Genomic DNA, 20,159 nt, shown 5'->3' with positions numbered 1-20,159 from the left:
AATTATTTCGATTAGTACGAGCAGTAATACTAACGCCCACAGGCACAATGGTTTGGTTATTATAGATTTTTTCTATTATCTGTGTGGCATTGCGGTTCCATAATTTTTATTGTTTGGTAAAAGTTTCAATAACAAATGTTTTTTTATAAATATTATTTTATTTTACTGAAAAATTTAAATATTTTCTTACGGTAAAATAATATTGTTTCATCCTACGGAATTCTTGAAATGTTAAAATGTTATCAGCCATTATATCGAACATAACATCGACGCCTATGATGCACCATTCTTCTGTGAGTTATGACTTGGAAAATGGTTTATTTCAGGAGGTTAGATGAATAACAATGCAGATAAATTATAATTACGGCTTCATAGATATTGATATTGGTGATATATTTTACTATTTATTTTTGGAGGTATAAATACGCACTGCTTACGTGGGAACATTAAATTCTAACAAATGTTTGGATGCAAGTCTCAAATTTATATGGCCCTTTAGATAAATAATTTTGGACATCTGGTGTGCTGAAATGTTTGTTGATTGGGGAGATATTGTTGACACCATCAAGAGTTTTATGAAATGATGTCCTAGGGTAGTGTAAATAGTATTTATTCTTTGTTATGTGATAGAAAAGTATTTGAATTTAGATTGAAATTATACCAGGCTTTGGTATAGTGTCTTTTCAGTTTTACTTGACACTTGGCACATGTAGTGTTCGCTTACAAATGTTTCAAAGCGTTTAGGTGGAGGCTGATTTTTTCCTTTCATTCATTAGCAAATCATGGAGTAGGAAAATTACGTTTTCTGTATCGTATCAAAATACTATTGAAAGTAGTGAATTTAAATTCTGCTTAAAATTCAAACATTAAAAATTAAGTTTTGAAAGATATTTTGCTGAGTTTTAGTCGTTGATGTTTTGAAATTGATAGTCCAATAGGTGGCGAAATATAGTCGTCAGATACCGGATTGTCATGTAGAGAGTGTAGATGATGGTGATGATAATGAAGTGTGATTAAGTTATTAGGAAGTTATAGGATTATGATAACTAGGAATGTTGACGTTAGTTATAACGGTGACATATCTCCAGTATCTTAATATAGTGCAACTTATTTGTTATTAATTGGCTACTTGTTATCTTGTAAATGTTGTCCGACAATAACAATAGCCACTTAGACAATTGTTGGTGAATTAATACTACACATAAATGCTCATCGGAGAGTGTTTTGTCGGGTCTGATGACGATATCATAGGTGTTAGATGTAATGAAATTGGCTAAATCGATTTCCTGTTGAAAAAAGTGCTGTATTGTTTTAAATATAAATAAATATTTATTTTTCGCGTACTAAATTTTTGTTTATATGATTACAAAGTATGCTTTACCAGAAATCGTAAAGGTTTATTCGACCGCAATTAAAATACGATTCGAAATTACCGTTAGCATATATTTATAAGATATTTGATATATGTCATTATTTATTAATTGATTTTTAAGTTATCGAATATAAATCACGGTAAAGTATTAGATAGTTACTGAAAATTGTCGTTTTTACTATTTTCCTCGCAATTATTCCATATTTTATCGCCATGTAAACTTTCCCTGAACTTTCATAAATATTTTAAATTTAAAATTCTTCAAAGCTGTCCAGCTGTTCTCAAGTTTTAGCGAGACTAACCGACTATTTTTGTTTTAAGTAGAGATAAACTCAGTTAAAAAAAGAGACTGATATATTGGAACTGGAGACGTTTCCTTTGTCGTACAGCGTAATTATTTAGAATTATCTAAATCCCGCTATCTATCCAATTCCGAGAAAGCGATCTCTGAAAAATCTCCACACGCCTACTCCACACAAAAAGTACATTTCAGTTAGTCGAATTTATTTGCCTAATAAAGAACAACAAGGACCGTGACCGGGCCGACAACCTTCCTCTCCCCACCGTCACCCTCTGGCTTCCCCCGTTGGTATTCCGTTCACGTTTCCTGCGACGCAATCACGTCCTCATCAACATATTCGGATCCGAACCTTTTTCCCGCGCCCCCACGACAAAGGCGACACGACCCGGGTACGAAGAACAATTCTTTCTCGTCGCCTTATTATTTTTTCTCGCTACGTGTTACGTGTTTTCCAATCGAGAGGAATGGCACGGTGGATGCATCTAGTCTGTACACGGAACGACGATAGAAATGATCGCTGTGTTGCTAGATATCGATATATGTATATGTATATAGATATATGTATATATATATATATATATATATATGTATATATATATATATATATATATATATATAATTGATATGTTTATATCAAGTCCATGTGCCATATTTACATAATGACATCATATTGAAAGATTTTTGGACAAAGTCCAAAAACTATATTAACATAAAGCCTTGATATTATCTAATATTATTTAATATTATTTACCTAATATTTACGACAAGTCCAGAAATCATACTTATATATGTAATTCATCTATCTCAAAGCAAAATCTTCATCTTGCACTCCATTGTACTTTTTATTTAAAAGAATTCACCAGTCAATGCATCATTATTTTTTACAAACCAATAATTTATTTACCTATGCTCCCTTATAAAAATGTTTTCTTTTTTCCTTGTTTTTTTCACTCCTCCACCTTCAGAGTAGTAGTCTTTAGATCGTTGGGGTTTTATTGATGATTAATGTTATATGTTTTGCTTACTGGATTCAGATCAACTCCTACTGGTAAATATGATCTTTTTAATGTGTCGTTCTATACTACTCTTGCATTCTGCAAAATCCTATCTAAATTTTTGGATGTTTCGAATTGAACTTTTATCAGCTTTGCCTTGACAACTACTAGCAACTTTACTTTTCAACTTTAAAAAATATATCATGATTGAAGTATAAACATTTTTATCAGTTAGTGCAATTTTTGCTACTATTTTTCATGGATAAACCCTAGTGATGAATCGACTACTGAACTGATTATCTTTTTAATTGAGTTATTGTATATTTACTGACCTATGGATGGTTAATTACAACAAAATGTGTATAAAAGTGATAATAACCTTTAATATTACTTCTAGTACAATTGTTTATTATTTCTGTCATACTCTTTGCCATGTTTTTAATTCAACATAAACAATAATTGTCTTCTTTGTTCTTGTTACCGTTTTCAAATCTGTAGCTATATCGGTGTTAAATGTTGGCATATGTTGACTTTCATCTATTTGATGTCCAAAATGTTCCGTTATAAGTTATGGCTCTTAAAATTCTTACTATCAACAAAATTGGAGCTGTTTACATCGACATATTATAGGTTGTTTGTTTTGACTCGACCAACGGTTAATTTTAAAATGGCCGATTTACAGTCTAGGTGGTGAATACTAGCGCATATATTTGGGGCATGTGCACAATCCATTCCATCATTACCTGCAGTTTAGCGTATTCCCGACTCGATGGGATATAGTCGAGTTGGACTGCGTTGAGCTAGCGAGACGCGGAGAAGCGTGGGCTAGAGTGTAGTGGTGAATAATCGCGTTCCTGCTTTGTCTCGTTCTAAGCCTGCGTTGGTAATTGGTTTGGCTGCCTTTCAGTAAATTTCTCGGCTGCGGTGTTTCCGCAGGAAGTGTTTGGTGGAGGATATATGTCTTAGTTGGAGCTTTAATTTCGATACGAATATATTTTTGGGTACCAAACTAAACCCGAATGGGCTTTTACCACCAGAAGACGTGAAATTTGGCAGAGTTAAAGTGAATATCCAGGAAGCAAGCAGAAATAGCCATCGGATCGATGACAAAATATATAAAATTATTTTAGATTCTGACGTTGCCAGTTTCATCTTATATTCGACTATTCCTCGTTTCTGTTGTACGTAAATGAACTTTGGGCCACAACATGCCGGCTGGCAATTTTTAGTCGGAAGAAAAACCCTAAATTTTACTTCAAACGGGTATGCTATTGAAATGGAAAGTACCATAAATTTGTTAAATTGGTACTAATCGTTAAACGTTGTTTAAATATATGGTGTGTTTCATTTCTTTTTAGTTTAATCTGTATTGCTGGAACTATTAAAGAGTTGTGACCGGTTTAGCCAAAAACAAACTCTTGTAGAGAGAACAAACTGATATGACTGCTTTATCAGAAGGTATATACAGCCGTAAAAGAAAAACTCTAAATATGCGAAAATTTCATCCAAACATAAATTTCAAGAATAACAAAAATTGGCTATCCTCCTTGTTTACAAGATATTTAGAATTTCGAAATCAGCTTTTGATTACAATTTGTTGTCTGGTAAATCCAGAACGATTAAGAAAAATAGTTCTTGCTTAGTGACTGATATTAGTGGGTGGTAGTATACGGAGATAGTATATTATTGTATTAGCAAAATTTCTAAAGGTTACTAAGACTTTTCTGTAAAGTTCCATTAAATTTTCTAATAAATTTTAAATGAGTCACACTCAGGTACTACGAAAACGGCTAAAACGGAGGATAATATAATAAAAATCCACTAGCTAGACCGCCAATTGAAGGTACGCGAGATAGTTGAGACAGTACACATCTCAAAAGACCGCGTGGATCATATCCTGCATGAAATTTTACGTATAAGAAAGCTGTCGGCGCGATAGGTGTCGCGTGTGCTCACTCTGAACAACAAGCGGAACCTTGAGACCATTTCAGAGTAGTATTCGATCTTTGTCTCTTTAATCGCAATACGAAGGAGTTTCTGCGTCGTCTCGTGACCGTCAACGAAACGTGGATCCACTGTCACACAAGAAAGACCAAGGAACAGTCGGAAGAGTCGAAACAGTTGACATCACCCGGTGACCGTGCTCTGAAGAAGGCGAAGACTGTTCTATAGGCCGGAAAGGTGATGGATGTCGTTTTTTGGCATTCATAAAGTGTGGTCTAAATCGACTAACTGGAGAAGGGTAAAATTGGGCTACGAACTGCTGTCTTATCAACCGTATTCTCCAGATTTGGCTCCGTGCGGCTTCTTTTTGTTTCAGAACTTGAGAAGGTCACTAGCAGAGCAGATATTTGGGTCGAATGTGATGGTCATCGCTGCCACGGAGGCCCACTTTTACCTTTCAGATGCTTGGTCAAATGTAACGAGCTTTTCCAGAATTTTAGTTTTTGTTTTGCTAAGTACTTATCTTATCGCACTCTTATATAGATATGTTATGAATCTGTAACCACTTGAGCATATTAGTTTCACTGCTTCAAGGATGATTATTTCCATGTGAAACTACCATTAAAACACTTTTAGAAATGTATTTATAAGATATTTAGAATTTGGAAATCAGTTTTTGATTAAAATGTGTTATCTAATGAATGACTAAGAAAAATAGTTCGTGCTTAGGGAGTGATATTAGTTAATGGTAGTATATGAAGATAGTATATTATTGCACTAGAGGAAATTCTAAAGGCTATTAAGGCTTTTCTCTAAATTTCAGTAGTATTAACTTGTGACTAATTTCAGGTTTCTTTATTAAACGGATTTCTTAATAAAGTATTAACCGGATATGACATGCAATAAATACATTAGTTTGATCATAAAGAGATAAAATGAAACTTACTAAACAATTATAAAATAGCTTAAAAAAATGTTAATTCCTCATTTGTTCGTAAGTTGTTTTTTTCTACGTGGGATATAGGACCAAGTAGAAAGCAGTGGATACACGAAAGCCATAGAAGACAAATTAAAGATGACACTACCATTAAAATACTTCTAAAAATGAATATCGATTATCGCACATTTTTACTGAATATGTCTTTATCGAGAACATCCCTAAATATAAAGCTTCCTTCCTGAAAAGGAGTGTAGCTAAATCCCAGCTAGTCCAATTATCGTATAAAGATCACTGGGCTCCAAGAAACAATTATGTGGTTGCGCACGCGAACTGCTCGTTTAGTCGGAACGTAACGGCATAATTAGTCGCGACGACTACAATACGTCAAACGATGACATGATTCCGCCCTGTTTTGCATAACGAGATAACATTTTAAAAGCGTTACACATGTACGTGTGACCGAAATTTCCGATAAAACGTTAAAGGAAGTTCGCTAGTTATTCCTTAGTCACGTAAAACAAAACAACGGGCCGGGATACGGTTAGATATTGCTCTAATTCGTATAATTACTATTTCAAGTAGATTTGTCCCTCTATTAACCTGGAGTTATAGGTGGGACGAAGCTTTTACTGCGATTAAATTTTTATTGAGAGTTTCACGGTCCCCTGGTAACCGTTCGTTATAGATAAACAATCAGCCTTAAGGTCGTCTGCTTGAAATCCCACGAATTTAAGCACCGATGGCCGATAGTTTAACTAGTTACCACTCAATTAATTTAACGCTAAGCTGATTAAGTTAATGCGGCTGTTAGAACGCTTCGAAATGATACATTCAACTGGCACCATCTATTAATGGTTGGTTGAGTTAGAAAGACAATGCAATTTGGGATTTAGTAACACATAAATAAAGGCAATAAAGCATCCCTTGGAAGATATCCACCAGATATACAGGATGTCAGCTTTTTTAACTAAAAAATAAGTCAAAATATGTACCAAAAGACATTTTTTTAGTGTTGGCTATTTACTTACTGACGTAAGTTTGGGCAGTTTAACAGGTATGAAAGTTGCGTTAAATTATTATATATTTATGCGGTGCAAATGCTTGAAATTACGTCCAAGGAAGTCTAGAGGCCGAAAAAACTATGGAAGTGAAATTGGGCATGCTCATTGCTATTACTAAAACTTCTAAAGTACAGAAGGGGCTCAAGGAAATAAGAGAGGATCCAAAAAATAGGGAACAGTTGGACAAGATCAGGTAGGAAAATGAAAAAACTGAATAGATTTAGACTATCATAAGACGCAAATTGAACGCAGAAGTATGATTAGAAAAAAGTCATGAAATCGAAAGAAGAATCTATCTAATAGAATTAGAAAATAACAATGAAAAGGAACTAATAATGAAAAATAAAATTGGAATAAAACTGGCCCAATTAAGAGCCATTATGTGCAATAAAGAGGATATTTCTAAAGAACTGAAACAAATAAAGGAAAGCCAAACTGCAAAGATAAGATATCAGAAATTAATTATAGAGAACTAATAGAAATAGAAGGATTTGAAAGAATTGATGGAGAGACTAGGACGATAATGGTAACAAAAGACAAGGATATGAATGAAAACACTTGAATATAAAGAAAATAGAATAAAAATAAGCTTAGCAAGGCATAGATAGTAATGGAGGGAAAGTATTACGAACTAGCAAAAGTAAGAATTTGTAAAATGAGAACCTGGAACCAGGACTAATGGGTAACGCAAGTAAAAGGGAGACGAAATGGGCCAATATATTGGATATTGATTGTATATATGTTACTAGCGGCAACCGAAATAAAAAATGAGCAATCTAGTATTGGTAAAATGCGTTAGGATTATAAGTTAATCATTGTGTTGTATGGAGGTCCAAATTTTATTATGGATTAATATACGTCACAAGAACGAACAGAAATAGTGACAATTTTTATTGAAAATAATTGTTCCATTTTAGCCACTCAGCGGAAATTGCATCAAAAATATTCTCAGAAAACCACAATTTATCGTTTATATGCGAATTTTCGACAGTACGGTACGATAGAAGACAGGATTCGTTCTGGAAGACAACGGACGTGTGGTAACTCTGAAAATTTGACTCTGAGAAAAAGCCTCCAGAAACATCAATTCGGAGACATGGTTTCCAATTACAAATTTCTCCAGGCAGTTTAAGGGGAATTTTGAGAACTAATTTGAAAATGTTCCCGTACAAAATTCAATTAGTCCTAAAATTGCTGCCGAGAGGTTCGTCCATCAATCATTTTCTTTTCAGTGGTCACGTTAATAAATAGACGGTTTTGGTGAACACAGTTAATTCATGAAACATTATTGTATCCATTGAAACAACTGAATAGTATGGTATGCAAGATGGCACCATAGCTCACACAGCTCGTTTAACAATTTAATTTTTGAATGACGTTTTTCACGAAGACTAATTTCGCGAAGTGGATAAGCCTTAAACGATTCCACATTTTAAAGACAATATTCGTCACGAAATTTAAGAAACAGCCTCAATTGTTGCAGGATGTCATGAAAAATGCTTAAAAAAGAGGCAAAAATTTCATAGTGAATCGCGTTTAGCCAATACGACATTTTAATAAAAACAAAAAAAAATGCAAAAAGACCAAATAAACTTTTTATGAAAACCAAACTTATCTTTACTTTGAGCAAAAACTTTTGTTCTAGGCAATCAAAATAGTAGCGAGACTTTTGCAACACGTTGTATATACAGCTGTGAAGATTTCATCTCAACATAGATTAATAAAATACGAGAATAGCAATAATCGTCTGTTCTCTTTGCTTACAAGGTAACTTAACTTGGGGTCTGGTAAACAAAGAGCAGCTAAGAAACATATTTGCCTAAGGACTGATATGGTTCTGAAAATATAGTACACCATATAGTACTAAAGGTAATTCTAAACATCAGATTCATTTTAAATTCATTAGTAAATGCATTTCTTAATAAAGAACCAATCAAGAGATAAAATGATTATTGCAAGGAATATTAACAGTTAAAAAATGGTTCTTGAATTTTAGTTCTTCATTTGTTGGTCAGTTATTAGTTCCCACGGGGGACATAAGACAGATTAGAAAGCATTAAATAAATGAAAACCATAGTAATTTTATTCATTATTTAATTATTCCCTTCACTCTGTTTTGGAAGAAGTATGATTAACTTAATAAGTTGTGTTGGAATTTCGATCCTAGGGCGATGACTAGCCAATACAAAAGCTTCTTGAATTATCTGATATTTTCGTCGACCAGCTGTTGAACGAATGAGTATTTAATCAAATTCAGACGTCCCGTGTCTGGAGAAGTGTCAGTTAAGTTACACGTAGCACTCGATAAAAACTAAATAGACATAATTGAAAAAAAATCAGTTAAAATAACCGCGTTCTTTTATGGTCGAAAGTAAAAAGGGGTCTGGATCTGAATAAGTTGATGAGGACGTGATTGCGTCGAGGCCCTCGTGTCTGGAATAACGGCAGGAAAATGCCGAGAAAGTCGGCGTTGCTCTTTTATCGAATAGAATAGAAAAACGTAAGAGGTTACATCGAGTCAGCAGGTTGGGAAAATGTGTTTGTCTTTTTTTCATTGCCCGTCGTTTGAAATTTCTTCGATATTCCCCCAAAATAATATTTGCGAGAGTTTCCCAGATAACAATAGAAGTTCAAAAACTTGTTTGCGGTAAATTAACGCATATTTAAATTTTAATTTCGTTGAAACACCTATTGAACAACAATTACAATAATTAAAAAGATAACAAAACATTCTAAACGCCTTGTATCGATTTAATTTTTTTTCTTATTCATTGTCATTCATTTTGTTCTTAGGCCATATACTGGTTTACTATCTTTATTCTTTTTGTAAGACTATATTGGTTACAAAAAGGTTTTTCTCTCGTTTTTTATTTATTACTATTTATACTCCTTCTCGTTAACAATATTTCATCTAATTCATCACACATGTTCTGGGTAGTTCCGTATTATCTACCCAAATAAAGTTCCATCACTTCATGCATCAAGTCATTTAAAATTGTCTGGTAATTTTTTGAAATATTAGGTTATCAAATATTTCTGTTTACATTACCATTATCTATAATTAAATATATAAATAATAATGTTTTAAAATGCACTTAAATAAATATTAACTTAATAACTTTAATTTTAGCTTTCTTTTATACTGGATTACCTTTATTTTGTGTCTCTTTGTTGTTGTAACTTACTTTCATTTTGTTTACCTTTATTGTAGCTTACATTTATGTTGCTTAACTTTATCTTTTTTAGTATGTTTTTGCCTATATTGACATTTGATGCATATTGAGTATAATTTTACATGAACTACTGTATTGTTTAGTAGTTTGGAAGGTTTTTTTAAAATTTTTTATTTCAATTCAGATAAATATAAACGAAAACAATCCAGTGTTATATTTTTAAATAATGATTTCTTAAATATTTCTTATTACGTGGTCACTATCTGTACCTATATAAGTAACAATAATGAAACTAGCCGTTGCTACTCTTGCGATAGCCGTGGGTTTTAATCGTACTGTGACATGGACACAAACATAAGTTTACGTATTTGTAATTGTATATAATTGTGATTGTCTAAAAGAAAAGAGTGCAGAATTCGACATGAATAATGATCATATTAACGCCAGTAACCAGGCTGGGTAAGACTGGGTGTCTCCTGAAATGATGTACTGTTTTCTGGGTTAAGCAGTAGGTCCAGTCTCGATAAACCCTGGTCAGTGAATAGGAGACTCAAAAATATAAAAAGGTACATAATTACAAGCACACAAAACTATTTGTAATTGTTTCAACTGATATTTATTTTCTTCTATATTTATATTAATTTAGCTTACCTTTATTCCACCTTACCTTTATTTTTGTGATCTTTATTATAATTTACCATTAATTTGCTTTATATATATATATATATATATATATATATATATATATATATATATATATATATATGCTATATGCTAGATTACTTTTATATTGCTTACCTTTATACTACATTAATTTTATGGGTTAGATTAGATTCACGCAATAAGACGTAATTTGTATCGAAATACTACTAATAATAATGGGAATAAAATTATAATATTTTTGCCATTTACAAAAATTTTCCCGAAACAGAAACAGAAAATCTTATAAAGACACATGCTATTTTCCACTAGAAAAACAATAATTCTAATTTATTAAATCCTTTTTTAATAAACCTACCGTTCACTTTAATGAATTAATAAAAAACAACGATATATCAACGTCGCCCTATTTCCAGATAGCGTTAGCTGTGATGGAAGCACGGTAAATCTTCTAGGAATTAGTTTGTGACATATAAAACATTTTGTGATTAATTTCGAGGTTAGCGTTTTAGTTCCAAATATCTATTCAGTATTAGCAGTAAGTTTAATATGTTTTATTTATATTTTTCAATAATAAAATAAAATATCGGTTGAAATGTTCTTGGTTTAAATAGTATACGTTTTATATAATACGATCTTAACTCTCCGACCTTCTGTGTAAAAACTACCTGAATAGTGAATTAGTGATATAAATAAGTCTGTTTTCTAATAAAGAACCCTTTTTATAGCTTTATTTAGCTTTTCAACAAGTCGCTTATTTTTCATGAATAAATCAGTTTTTAAATAAAATAAGAGTTTTTTTTATTTAATAGCCTTTAACGAATTACAACTTACTACTTGTGTAGTTAAATTAAGAGCCTGTTAAATTTTACTTATAAATCTCTATTCCTTAAAAGGGCAGCAGGGGAAATTTTTTTTTTAATTTGCCAAAACTTGTTTTCCTCTTATAGCAGGTCCCACTTAAGTTGCATTATTCTATCTAGTCTAACATCTGTAATTGGGTAAATATTTTTATAATATAGAATAGTTACAATTTGTTGACCTCTTGCTATACGGTCTTTGGCATGGTTATCAGCCAATTCATTCCCAAGCATGCTCTTGTTGCTAGGGATCCAGACGAATATAAAGTTGTTTAGTCGAGATATAACGTGTACGGACAGTCAATTCAAGGATCTCTACCACTAGCAGTGTATATGAGGTATCAAATGATATTGTGATGTTTAGGGCTTTCTTTATTGCCAACATTTCAGCTGTAATACAGTGGAAGGCAGATTATAGAGTTTATTTTGGTATTTAGTATTTAGGATAGAGGATTTAGAGCTATTTGTAGCGCGGTAGATTTTACTACCTCATCGTTGGGGTACTGGGACAAGATTCGAAAGAATTATCGCCAAAATACTAACGAACTCAAATTCTGTTTATTGTAAGCCGCTAATGTCCAATATATTTTGATAATTTGCATAGTTCATAGCGGCTCAAATGTACTGGCTTCTGTATAATGGGAGGTATATGAATTTTTTCTGGTATCTTTATGACGAAATATTTTAGATATGGAGACAGGGATCGTATAAGTGTCTGTGTCTGCAGGGCTGTCACCAATTCAGGCAATGACTTATATTTTCTTTGAGAGCCAGTCTCATTCTTCGATATTTAACTGCTTTGAGTTGTACTGTCATTCAAATATTCATGTATTATCTCCAATTGTTTCTGATTAGTCATATATGATAACTGTGAGCTAGAACTGGTGACTAATATGGATGGACATAATTTCGAGCAAATTTTCCATCGTTGCTCAGGATCAGTTTGGTATCCGAGTATACTGTTAATGCTCATTAAACAAATGATGACTGTCATAGATGTTGTCTTACATAAATACTCTTCCATACTTAATAGAAAATTGCCGATATATTGAGGACAGCTCTTCCTTAAAACAATATACTACTGAAACATTTTTTCCTCTGGTAACTTTTTGCGGTCCAGCTCGCGACTCCGAACGATTATGAACTGACAAATCAATAGTTGCCTTGGAAAGACCGGCGAAAAAAAGGGGGACGCGTTATTAAGCGTCTATCAATCATCCCTGGCTGCCTTCAGCGCCATTCTTCGGACGTCTTCAAAATCCGCCACAAAAAGCACATTATACATACTTTTATCTTCTTTTTTCTCGTTGCCGTTAAGCGTTCGACAATTTATTTTTATACAATTTGGACGGTTCAACGATGAATGTGTCTGATATCCGCAGATCAATTGTTGCGAAATGGTTTTTCGTACGTCGGATGTTTTTTATGTAGAAAATATATAGACGAAAAGGATGCATACTGTTTATTTATATATGTTTTTCAAACATAAAACATAATATTTAATCAAAGTCCAGTTTATATATTAAAACACAGTATCAAATTTGAAAGAAATAAATAGTTTTTTCAACCTCTGGAAAATCGATTTCTTATAGGTGGTGACTATAGGAATAGAGACTAATTACAACCAAAGGTAGAGAATTGATAAGGGCTATTCAGGCATATTGTTCTGAAACTATTTCGATAAGTAAACACACACATTAGTGAACGGGCCAAGACAAGATTCCATACTTGCTGGATTTCTACATCATTAGAAAAATTGATGCAATAATATGCAAGTTGAAGAACACCTAGAACTAAACTCAGACCATTCACCATTTATGTTGACTTTAATTGCGTACATGATACCAAATCCAAGTAATTGCTGTCTGATAACTAAATAAACCTATTGAACAGGGAACATCTTTGGAGATATTCAGGCCTATCAGTATGTAATAAATTTTACTTTACCAGTAAGTCATGAAAGTAATGTGGACTTATGGTGTTCAACTCTGGGGTTGTACCAGCCAAAGCAATAGAAATATCATACATAGATTTTAAAATATGGAAAAAGTCAAAAGCTAGAAGAAAGTAAAACCATTTGATATAGTTCAGTGAAGTTGTAATTAAAACTCGCACTCATATTAAAAATAGTAATAAAGATGTTAAGGCCAAACTGTCTGTAATAGAACAACTACTTTGTAATTTTAAAACCATAGAAAAGTAGGATAAACGCGACAAAGTTACTCTAAAATAAACCTCATATTACTATTTCCAAGTTAAAATCGCCATAAATTACGATAATATCTATTTATTTGCGTTTGAATATAATTATTTAAGTCCAACTCAGCAGCGGAAAAATTAACGAAACTTTAATGAACACCAGGACGGAAGACAAATAAAAGAAGGGACTAAAATAAAAGACGGCACGCACGCCAATCCTGCCCGCAAAAACCACATGCCTTTAACAGTTTCCTCTTTTGGCGACTAAGCTCACCATATGTCTAAAAAATAACCCCATTATTTTTCCCTTTAAATCCCCCTCTCGCACTGTGTCGCACGTGTTTATAACTGGCCATTCCGCAGGTCCCCAAACTGGAAGAACTCGAATTATTTTTCCATTAAAGTACTCTTTGTGGATTGTATTTAACTGCCGGCTTACCTTTGTTGGGAAAAAGTTTGGATAAAACTTGCCAAATGTACAAACAAACAGTATTCACTGTTGTTGGCTTAAATATTAGGTTGATAGATATTCCTGATTAAATAACAATGATTATCTGTATTTAAATATGTAATAAAGTTCAAAATTATAATTAAATAGTTATTCATTTAAGGTTTTTCGTACTTATTTATTTTTTTCTTCTACGTTTACATTGAATTTGGCTTATTTAATTTTAACTTACCCTTACTATTATTAAATTTTATTTTGCTATCCCTGGTTCTAACCTATCTTTATTTTGCTTACCTTTATTATATCTTAACTTTATTTTGCTTACTTTTCTTATAATTTATTTTTATTTTGAATACCCTTCTTACTTACCTTTAATCTAGCTTACCATTATTTTGTTTACCTTTATTCTATCTTACCTTTATTTTTATTTTTATAAACTGGATGGGTGCTAATGTAAAAATTACTACAGATTAGCCTGGAATTTTTGAAATACCAATACATTAAATTTTTGTGATTATATTATCACTAATGACATTCAAGAAATATATTTAGTCATATATTTAAAATTATTATATATTCTCAGTTTGTGCTTGCCTTAATTTTAGCTTACCTTTAATCTAAATTACCATTTTTTTGCTTACCTTTAGTCAATCTTAACATTATTTTGTTTATATTTAAATCTGTTTTATTAATTTGCTGTAATCTGAAACTACTCTTACCTCTAATTGTAATTACTTTTACTGTAATCTACTTTTACCCTTACTTTACTGCTCTTATTTTTTCTTTTTTAACTCTCATATATCTTTGTTTTTTACGTAGCTTTATTTTTGGTTTTATACCTATTTTGGGTGATTATAAAAATATCAACGGATTACTTAAAAGACTGTTTTATTTTCAAACACTTCAAATAAACTATATAAAACAAAAACAATGTTATGTACATACATCGGTATAGTAAATGATTTATTATATTTCAACGATATGATGATGAAAACAGAAACGAAACGGAGAAAGCTCCCTCAATAATAATTATACAAACGTAAACGTATTAAACATTAATTTATTTTATTCTAATAATTTCAGTGGAAATGATTCATGATTCATTTATTTCTAAAAACGTATATTTACATTATTATATTTACATTATTACGAACTAAATCACATTCAGTATATATACCGCTGACTTGGTCAAGTCAAAATTGGATTGGAGTTTTGTTGAAATAATAATACCAAACCGTTTTACGTACATGTATGTACAATAATGCATTTACATCGGTTATTGGTTAAACAATTAATGTTTTGAATGTACTGTGTTGTGGAAAAAATCTGTTTAAAGATTCATATTGTTTTTTTTTTGGTAATACGGTTTTATAATTTATTATGTTGTAGTTCATACCAGAAATAGTTGTTAGTAATTCTTTATTTATTCATAGAAAAAAATGTGTTTTTTTTGTAGAGACTAAAATTTTTGCTATGCCTTTGTGGGGTTTTCGCATATGTTCATTCCCAGCATTCCTTAACTATTGAGGCAAATTATCATGATTAACATAAAAATGAACTATATAACATTTAAAATAGAGTAGAAGTGCTAGTAGGGAGTCAATTTAGGACAATAAGGAGTGTGATCTGAGCCTTTACTCTTCTATATTCGTATCCAATATATCAATTACAACTAACAGTGATTTGTCTCGATGATTCCTTTTAGTTTCTCTCAATTATTCTTAATTGACCCAGGCGTTCTTTTGGTTGAAGTCGATATCGTTACTTCTAAATCATTTGAACCAAAGTATGTAAATATTTTTAGTAATAATATTGTCGACATAGTTTTCTTTTAAGATACTAAAATACCTTACCGGAATCAACATTTGAGATATACTACTAAATAAAAAAGTGATAAAAAAGTGTTATGGCAATGAAGTTACAGTAACATTTATACAGTGAACTACTCTATATTTAACAGATATCCTTGAGGAATGCTGAAGAATTGCTGACCGATAATCATGATTTATTGTTTTGAACGTATTACTGTATGATATTTTATTTATTTAAGTCTTCATTTCCTCTAATTACTGTTGATATTAGTGAAAATTATTTAGACAGATTTTTTCCACCAGAAATATTATTGTGGATATCATTTTGATTTCGCATTCGGGTGAATATAGAAATTTAATAGATAGAAAAATATTATTTATGGTTTAATACGGTTATTTCGTAATAAATATTTCCTTTTAGACCTTATTAAAATCCTTCCAGAGACGGAGACCCGAAAATAGAAAACTGCGAATGTCGCAGAAATTCATTATGGCCTTTCTATCAAAATGTGGGTCCCGATGTTTTATTAGGATTGTGCCCGCTGACGTATGATACAACCAAGGGAAACATTATCATTATGAGAACGAAAATATTGAGGAACTATGCGGAACGGTTTTTATTTCTGGTAAGTAAATATGTTAAATGTAGCGTGGGGAACTTTGGGATATTTTATTAAAAAAGTCTGATTTATTCAAGATCGTTTGTCGTCCTTTTCGTTATGCTAGCAAGAAAAATAACTAATAAAATTTATTTCTATTTTATATTATATTACAGTTTAATTTAAATATTTTTTTAAATTAATTACTTTTATTTGATTTTTGTCGGAAAGCTGTTTGAATTTTTTGATTGAAAATATTTTTTAATTAACTTAGTTTTCTATTTTTTGTTGAATGTTTATGGTTTCTTATTTAATTTAAAGAAAAATTAAAGGAAAATGTGCTAAATATAGTTTGCATTATAGTTAACTTGTTAGTTTTTTTGATATTCATGTTTTATGTACTTGTCGTCTTCCCAGCTCCTTCTATGCACATTTTTCCAAACTCAGGTAATCTTTAATTCTATTTCTATATAGTTTGAACAAACTTTGATGTTATATTTACTTAGTTTGACGTCTAATAATATCTGACTGATAGTTTCACTTTATTAGTAATATTTTGACAAAATGGTTTTTGATAAATCATCAAAGGGTATGATCTCACAGTTTACGTTAATAAGTTAGTTATCAGCAAAGGCGTAAAACTTGTAAGTTAAGCACCAAATGCATATTAAAAGTGCTCTTTGTTCACGTATTTGTGAATTTAGTTTTTCTGTAAAAGTATTATTATTTATAATACAAAAGACCTTAAGCTTATGGATTTTCCACAGATGATCTCTTAAAAATGTTAACAAGTTTTTAAACTGTAATGATGATATTTAAATGTGTTTTACCATGTTTACAAATTGATGACTTTAGTTAAACTTTAGTCTGTTTATTATTCACCGTTTTATGAGGACCAATAGGATAATTATAAGATATTAGTAGCATTGAAGTCAATATATAGCTATATATATTGAGAACAGACTGTGAAACTTCTAGAATGCTGATATGAAATATAATATAAGACACTTTGTGGAACTGTTACATACTATAAAGTTTTGGTATAAATAGAATAACAAAATATCAAGCAAAACGGAATTGTTAAACTATAAACGATGGACAGGATGGCAGAATTGTGTCATACGAATAGGGAAAAAATCCTAATAAATACCCGTTATATTGCGGTGAGATAGTCCTTGTTATTTTAGTCCCATTTGCTAGAAAGACCATACAACGTTCCGTAAGCGGAAAATTTAACTTAATAGAATAATAAAAAGTGGAGAAAGGTCCTGCCGTTGGAAATGAGGTCGTGTGTTCTTAAGATAAAAAATAAATCACGAAGAGCTTTTTTTCGTATTCACTTAGTTGGGACTGCGGTAAGGGTATTTCGACACGCCATGCTTTCGTCGTGCCTTTACAAGAAGGAAAATTGGACATTTTCCCCCTGTGTGTGCACATAATTGGATTTGGAATAGGATAATAAATATTCAAAAAACCGGAGACGAGGAACCTGCTCCTTATCGTCATTATGTACAGCTGATTTCGCGGCACCTAGGTGTCTAGTCTCGGCCCCGGCGGATGTTGAGAGTAATATCTTGGTTATTTTCTATTTAATTTAAAAAATGGGCCACGGAAACTGTTCTTCTTCCTTTTCGGTTATTATCCTAACTGCTAACATCACTTTATCACGTCACCATTGTCATATATGTCATTAGAACGAACATGACCTGCATTCCGTGGTTATAGCTGATGTTTCCTTTGAAACTGGTACCTGCAACAAAAAAAATCATCAATATTTTTAGATGTTGATCAAGATTTCGAGAAAGTTTGGCATGATAGTTTAAAGCATAAGATTAAAATACTTCTCCCAGCCCATATTAAAAAAATAGAGTCATTTATAACTGACAGGTATTTTGAGTGAAATAAAAGATGATTATTCTAACTTCAAGAAAATATAAGCGGATGTGACACAGGGAAATCAGCCAGCACATTTGGTTTAGTTTAACCCCAAGCTGTTTGCGTTTTGTCATCTTCACATTTTTACTTAGAATGACGAACGTTAATTACTTGAATATATGTTTAGAATTATTCTATAAATGATTAAAACACTTTAATAATGATATTATACGATAATTTTTAAGAATCAAATCGAAAGCAACATTAAAATCGCTTCCCTGTTCGTAAACTATGCTACACTGTTATCTAGTTTCTCTCCTGCAATAAGTATTTAAATTAATAAATGGTCTGGCTACCTTGCGTATATGCACATATGAGTTGATTGAAAGAAATGTTATATAATTAGACTAAAATTCTGATATTTATCTCGTGTGGTTTTCTTTAATACGTAGCAGAAGAATCCGAAATAATATATTTCAATAAAACAACTAATTAAATGATTAAGAAAACTTCGATAACCATAATATAACAGGCTACGATGCTCCTTTTGTCTTCCGATTCCGTCGATGGCCGAACGATTGCGGCGTTCATCAGCTCGGAACGACGTTCTCCCTCCAGACAAATTTAATCGGCGGACTACCATCAAGTCCGGGGCCCTTTTCTTTTTTCGTTTGATGCGGCGGCTGCGACTCAATTTGGAGGCCTCAATCTATCCCAAATTGAGAGAGGATTAAAAAGGAGCTTTGGGTTTACTTAAATTTGGAAGCGGCGCCATTAGAGGAGGGCGTGCAATTGTTACGTTGATTGAGTTATAAAAGTTTTACGTTGCCTTTTTTAGGACGAACGGGGCACGAACGAAACGGTCGGGCTTTCGGCGTTTCTGGTGGAAGGTGGACGGACGGACAGTAAACCGGGGTTGTCGGAGTAAAGTGGCCTGACCCGGAAAGCATGGAGCGTTTTAGATAACTTGTAATAGCGGTCATAATATGGTAAGTTGTGGTTCGCTATTTATAAATTTTTTTAAAAACCTTTTCGTTGTTTTTATAGTCAGGTTTATTTTATAGTTCTTCCAACAACCAAGGCACATCATAGATCTCCTTAAGGGAGAGAATCCTCCGTTATGCAATGAGTGCGGATCGTCAATCATATACTAATTGAGTGTCAAATAAATAGCTCATTGAGGCGACTATTCAACTTGGGTAATATTTCTTTTATTTTCTTTGTTTTGTTTTTTCTTTCTTATATATTCTTATATTTTTAGGTCTTGATATTTATTTATTTCATATGTTTATACTCATATGTCATTCATATGTTTTTATAATTTTATTATTTATATTCTTGTGTTTTATACTTTTATATATAATAATTATATTAGATACCTATACATAATAAAAATATTATACATTTTGTAAAACTGAGAATAGACCCTAACTAGCCCATCAAGCTGAGCGGGTTATTATTAAATAAATAAAATAAATAAAACATATCAAAGATGAGATGGCGACTGTGCTGTCAAATAAAGTTTCTAACGATATAAAATTCGTTTTAAAGTCGAATCGGATTTTTGCTTCTCATTTTATTTTAATCGACTCCCTTTATTAAAATGGATTTGTGTGAATATTGGTCGATACTGTTGTCAAATGACTACAAAACTCTTCAAAACATTAGTGTTAATGATTAGGTGTTACAAACCGGTAAACGTTTGAAGCCAAAATTATAAGCTATAGCTGAATTCTAAGTGCAGTGTTCTGCAAGAAGTTATATTTACATAATATAAGCACTTTAGATGCTATGGGAACAATTACTAACACCGAGACCTTTGGATTCCAACTGCTATGGAGAAAATTAAGAGATTCGTAATGAGATATGAAGAAACACTCTATTCAACAATAGGATGCAACTTTTTGACAACACTGAACTT

At 31.9% G+C, this 20,159-nt stretch overlaps 1 protein-coding gene across 1 annotated transcript in view; it reads right to left on the bottom strand.

Annotated features, from left to right (window-relative positions):
* Positions 1–17,415: 17,415 nt before the first annotated feature.
* LOC143200753 (uncharacterized) overlaps positions 17,416–20,159 on the bottom strand; it is a 205,766-nt gene continuing 203,022 nt past the window's right edge. The window contains exon 6 of the mRNA XM_076411362.1: positions 17,416–18,113. Coding sequence (XP_076267477.1) covers positions 18,028–18,113 — 86 coding nt within the window. The 3' untranslated portion in view covers positions 17,416–18,027. The remainder of the gene's footprint in view (positions 18,114–20,159) is intronic.

The sequence above is a fragment of the Rhynchophorus ferrugineus genome, unplaced genomic scaffold (assembly GCF_030347505.1).
Source record: "Rhynchophorus ferrugineus isolate W39M unplaced genomic scaffold, kcgeb_rfMv2 rfM8, whole genome shotgun sequence".
Lineage (NCBI taxonomy): Eukaryota > Metazoa > Arthropoda > Insecta > Coleoptera > Curculionidae > Rhynchophorus > Rhynchophorus ferrugineus.
This window is presented reverse-complemented; position numbering and strand designations above follow the sequence as displayed.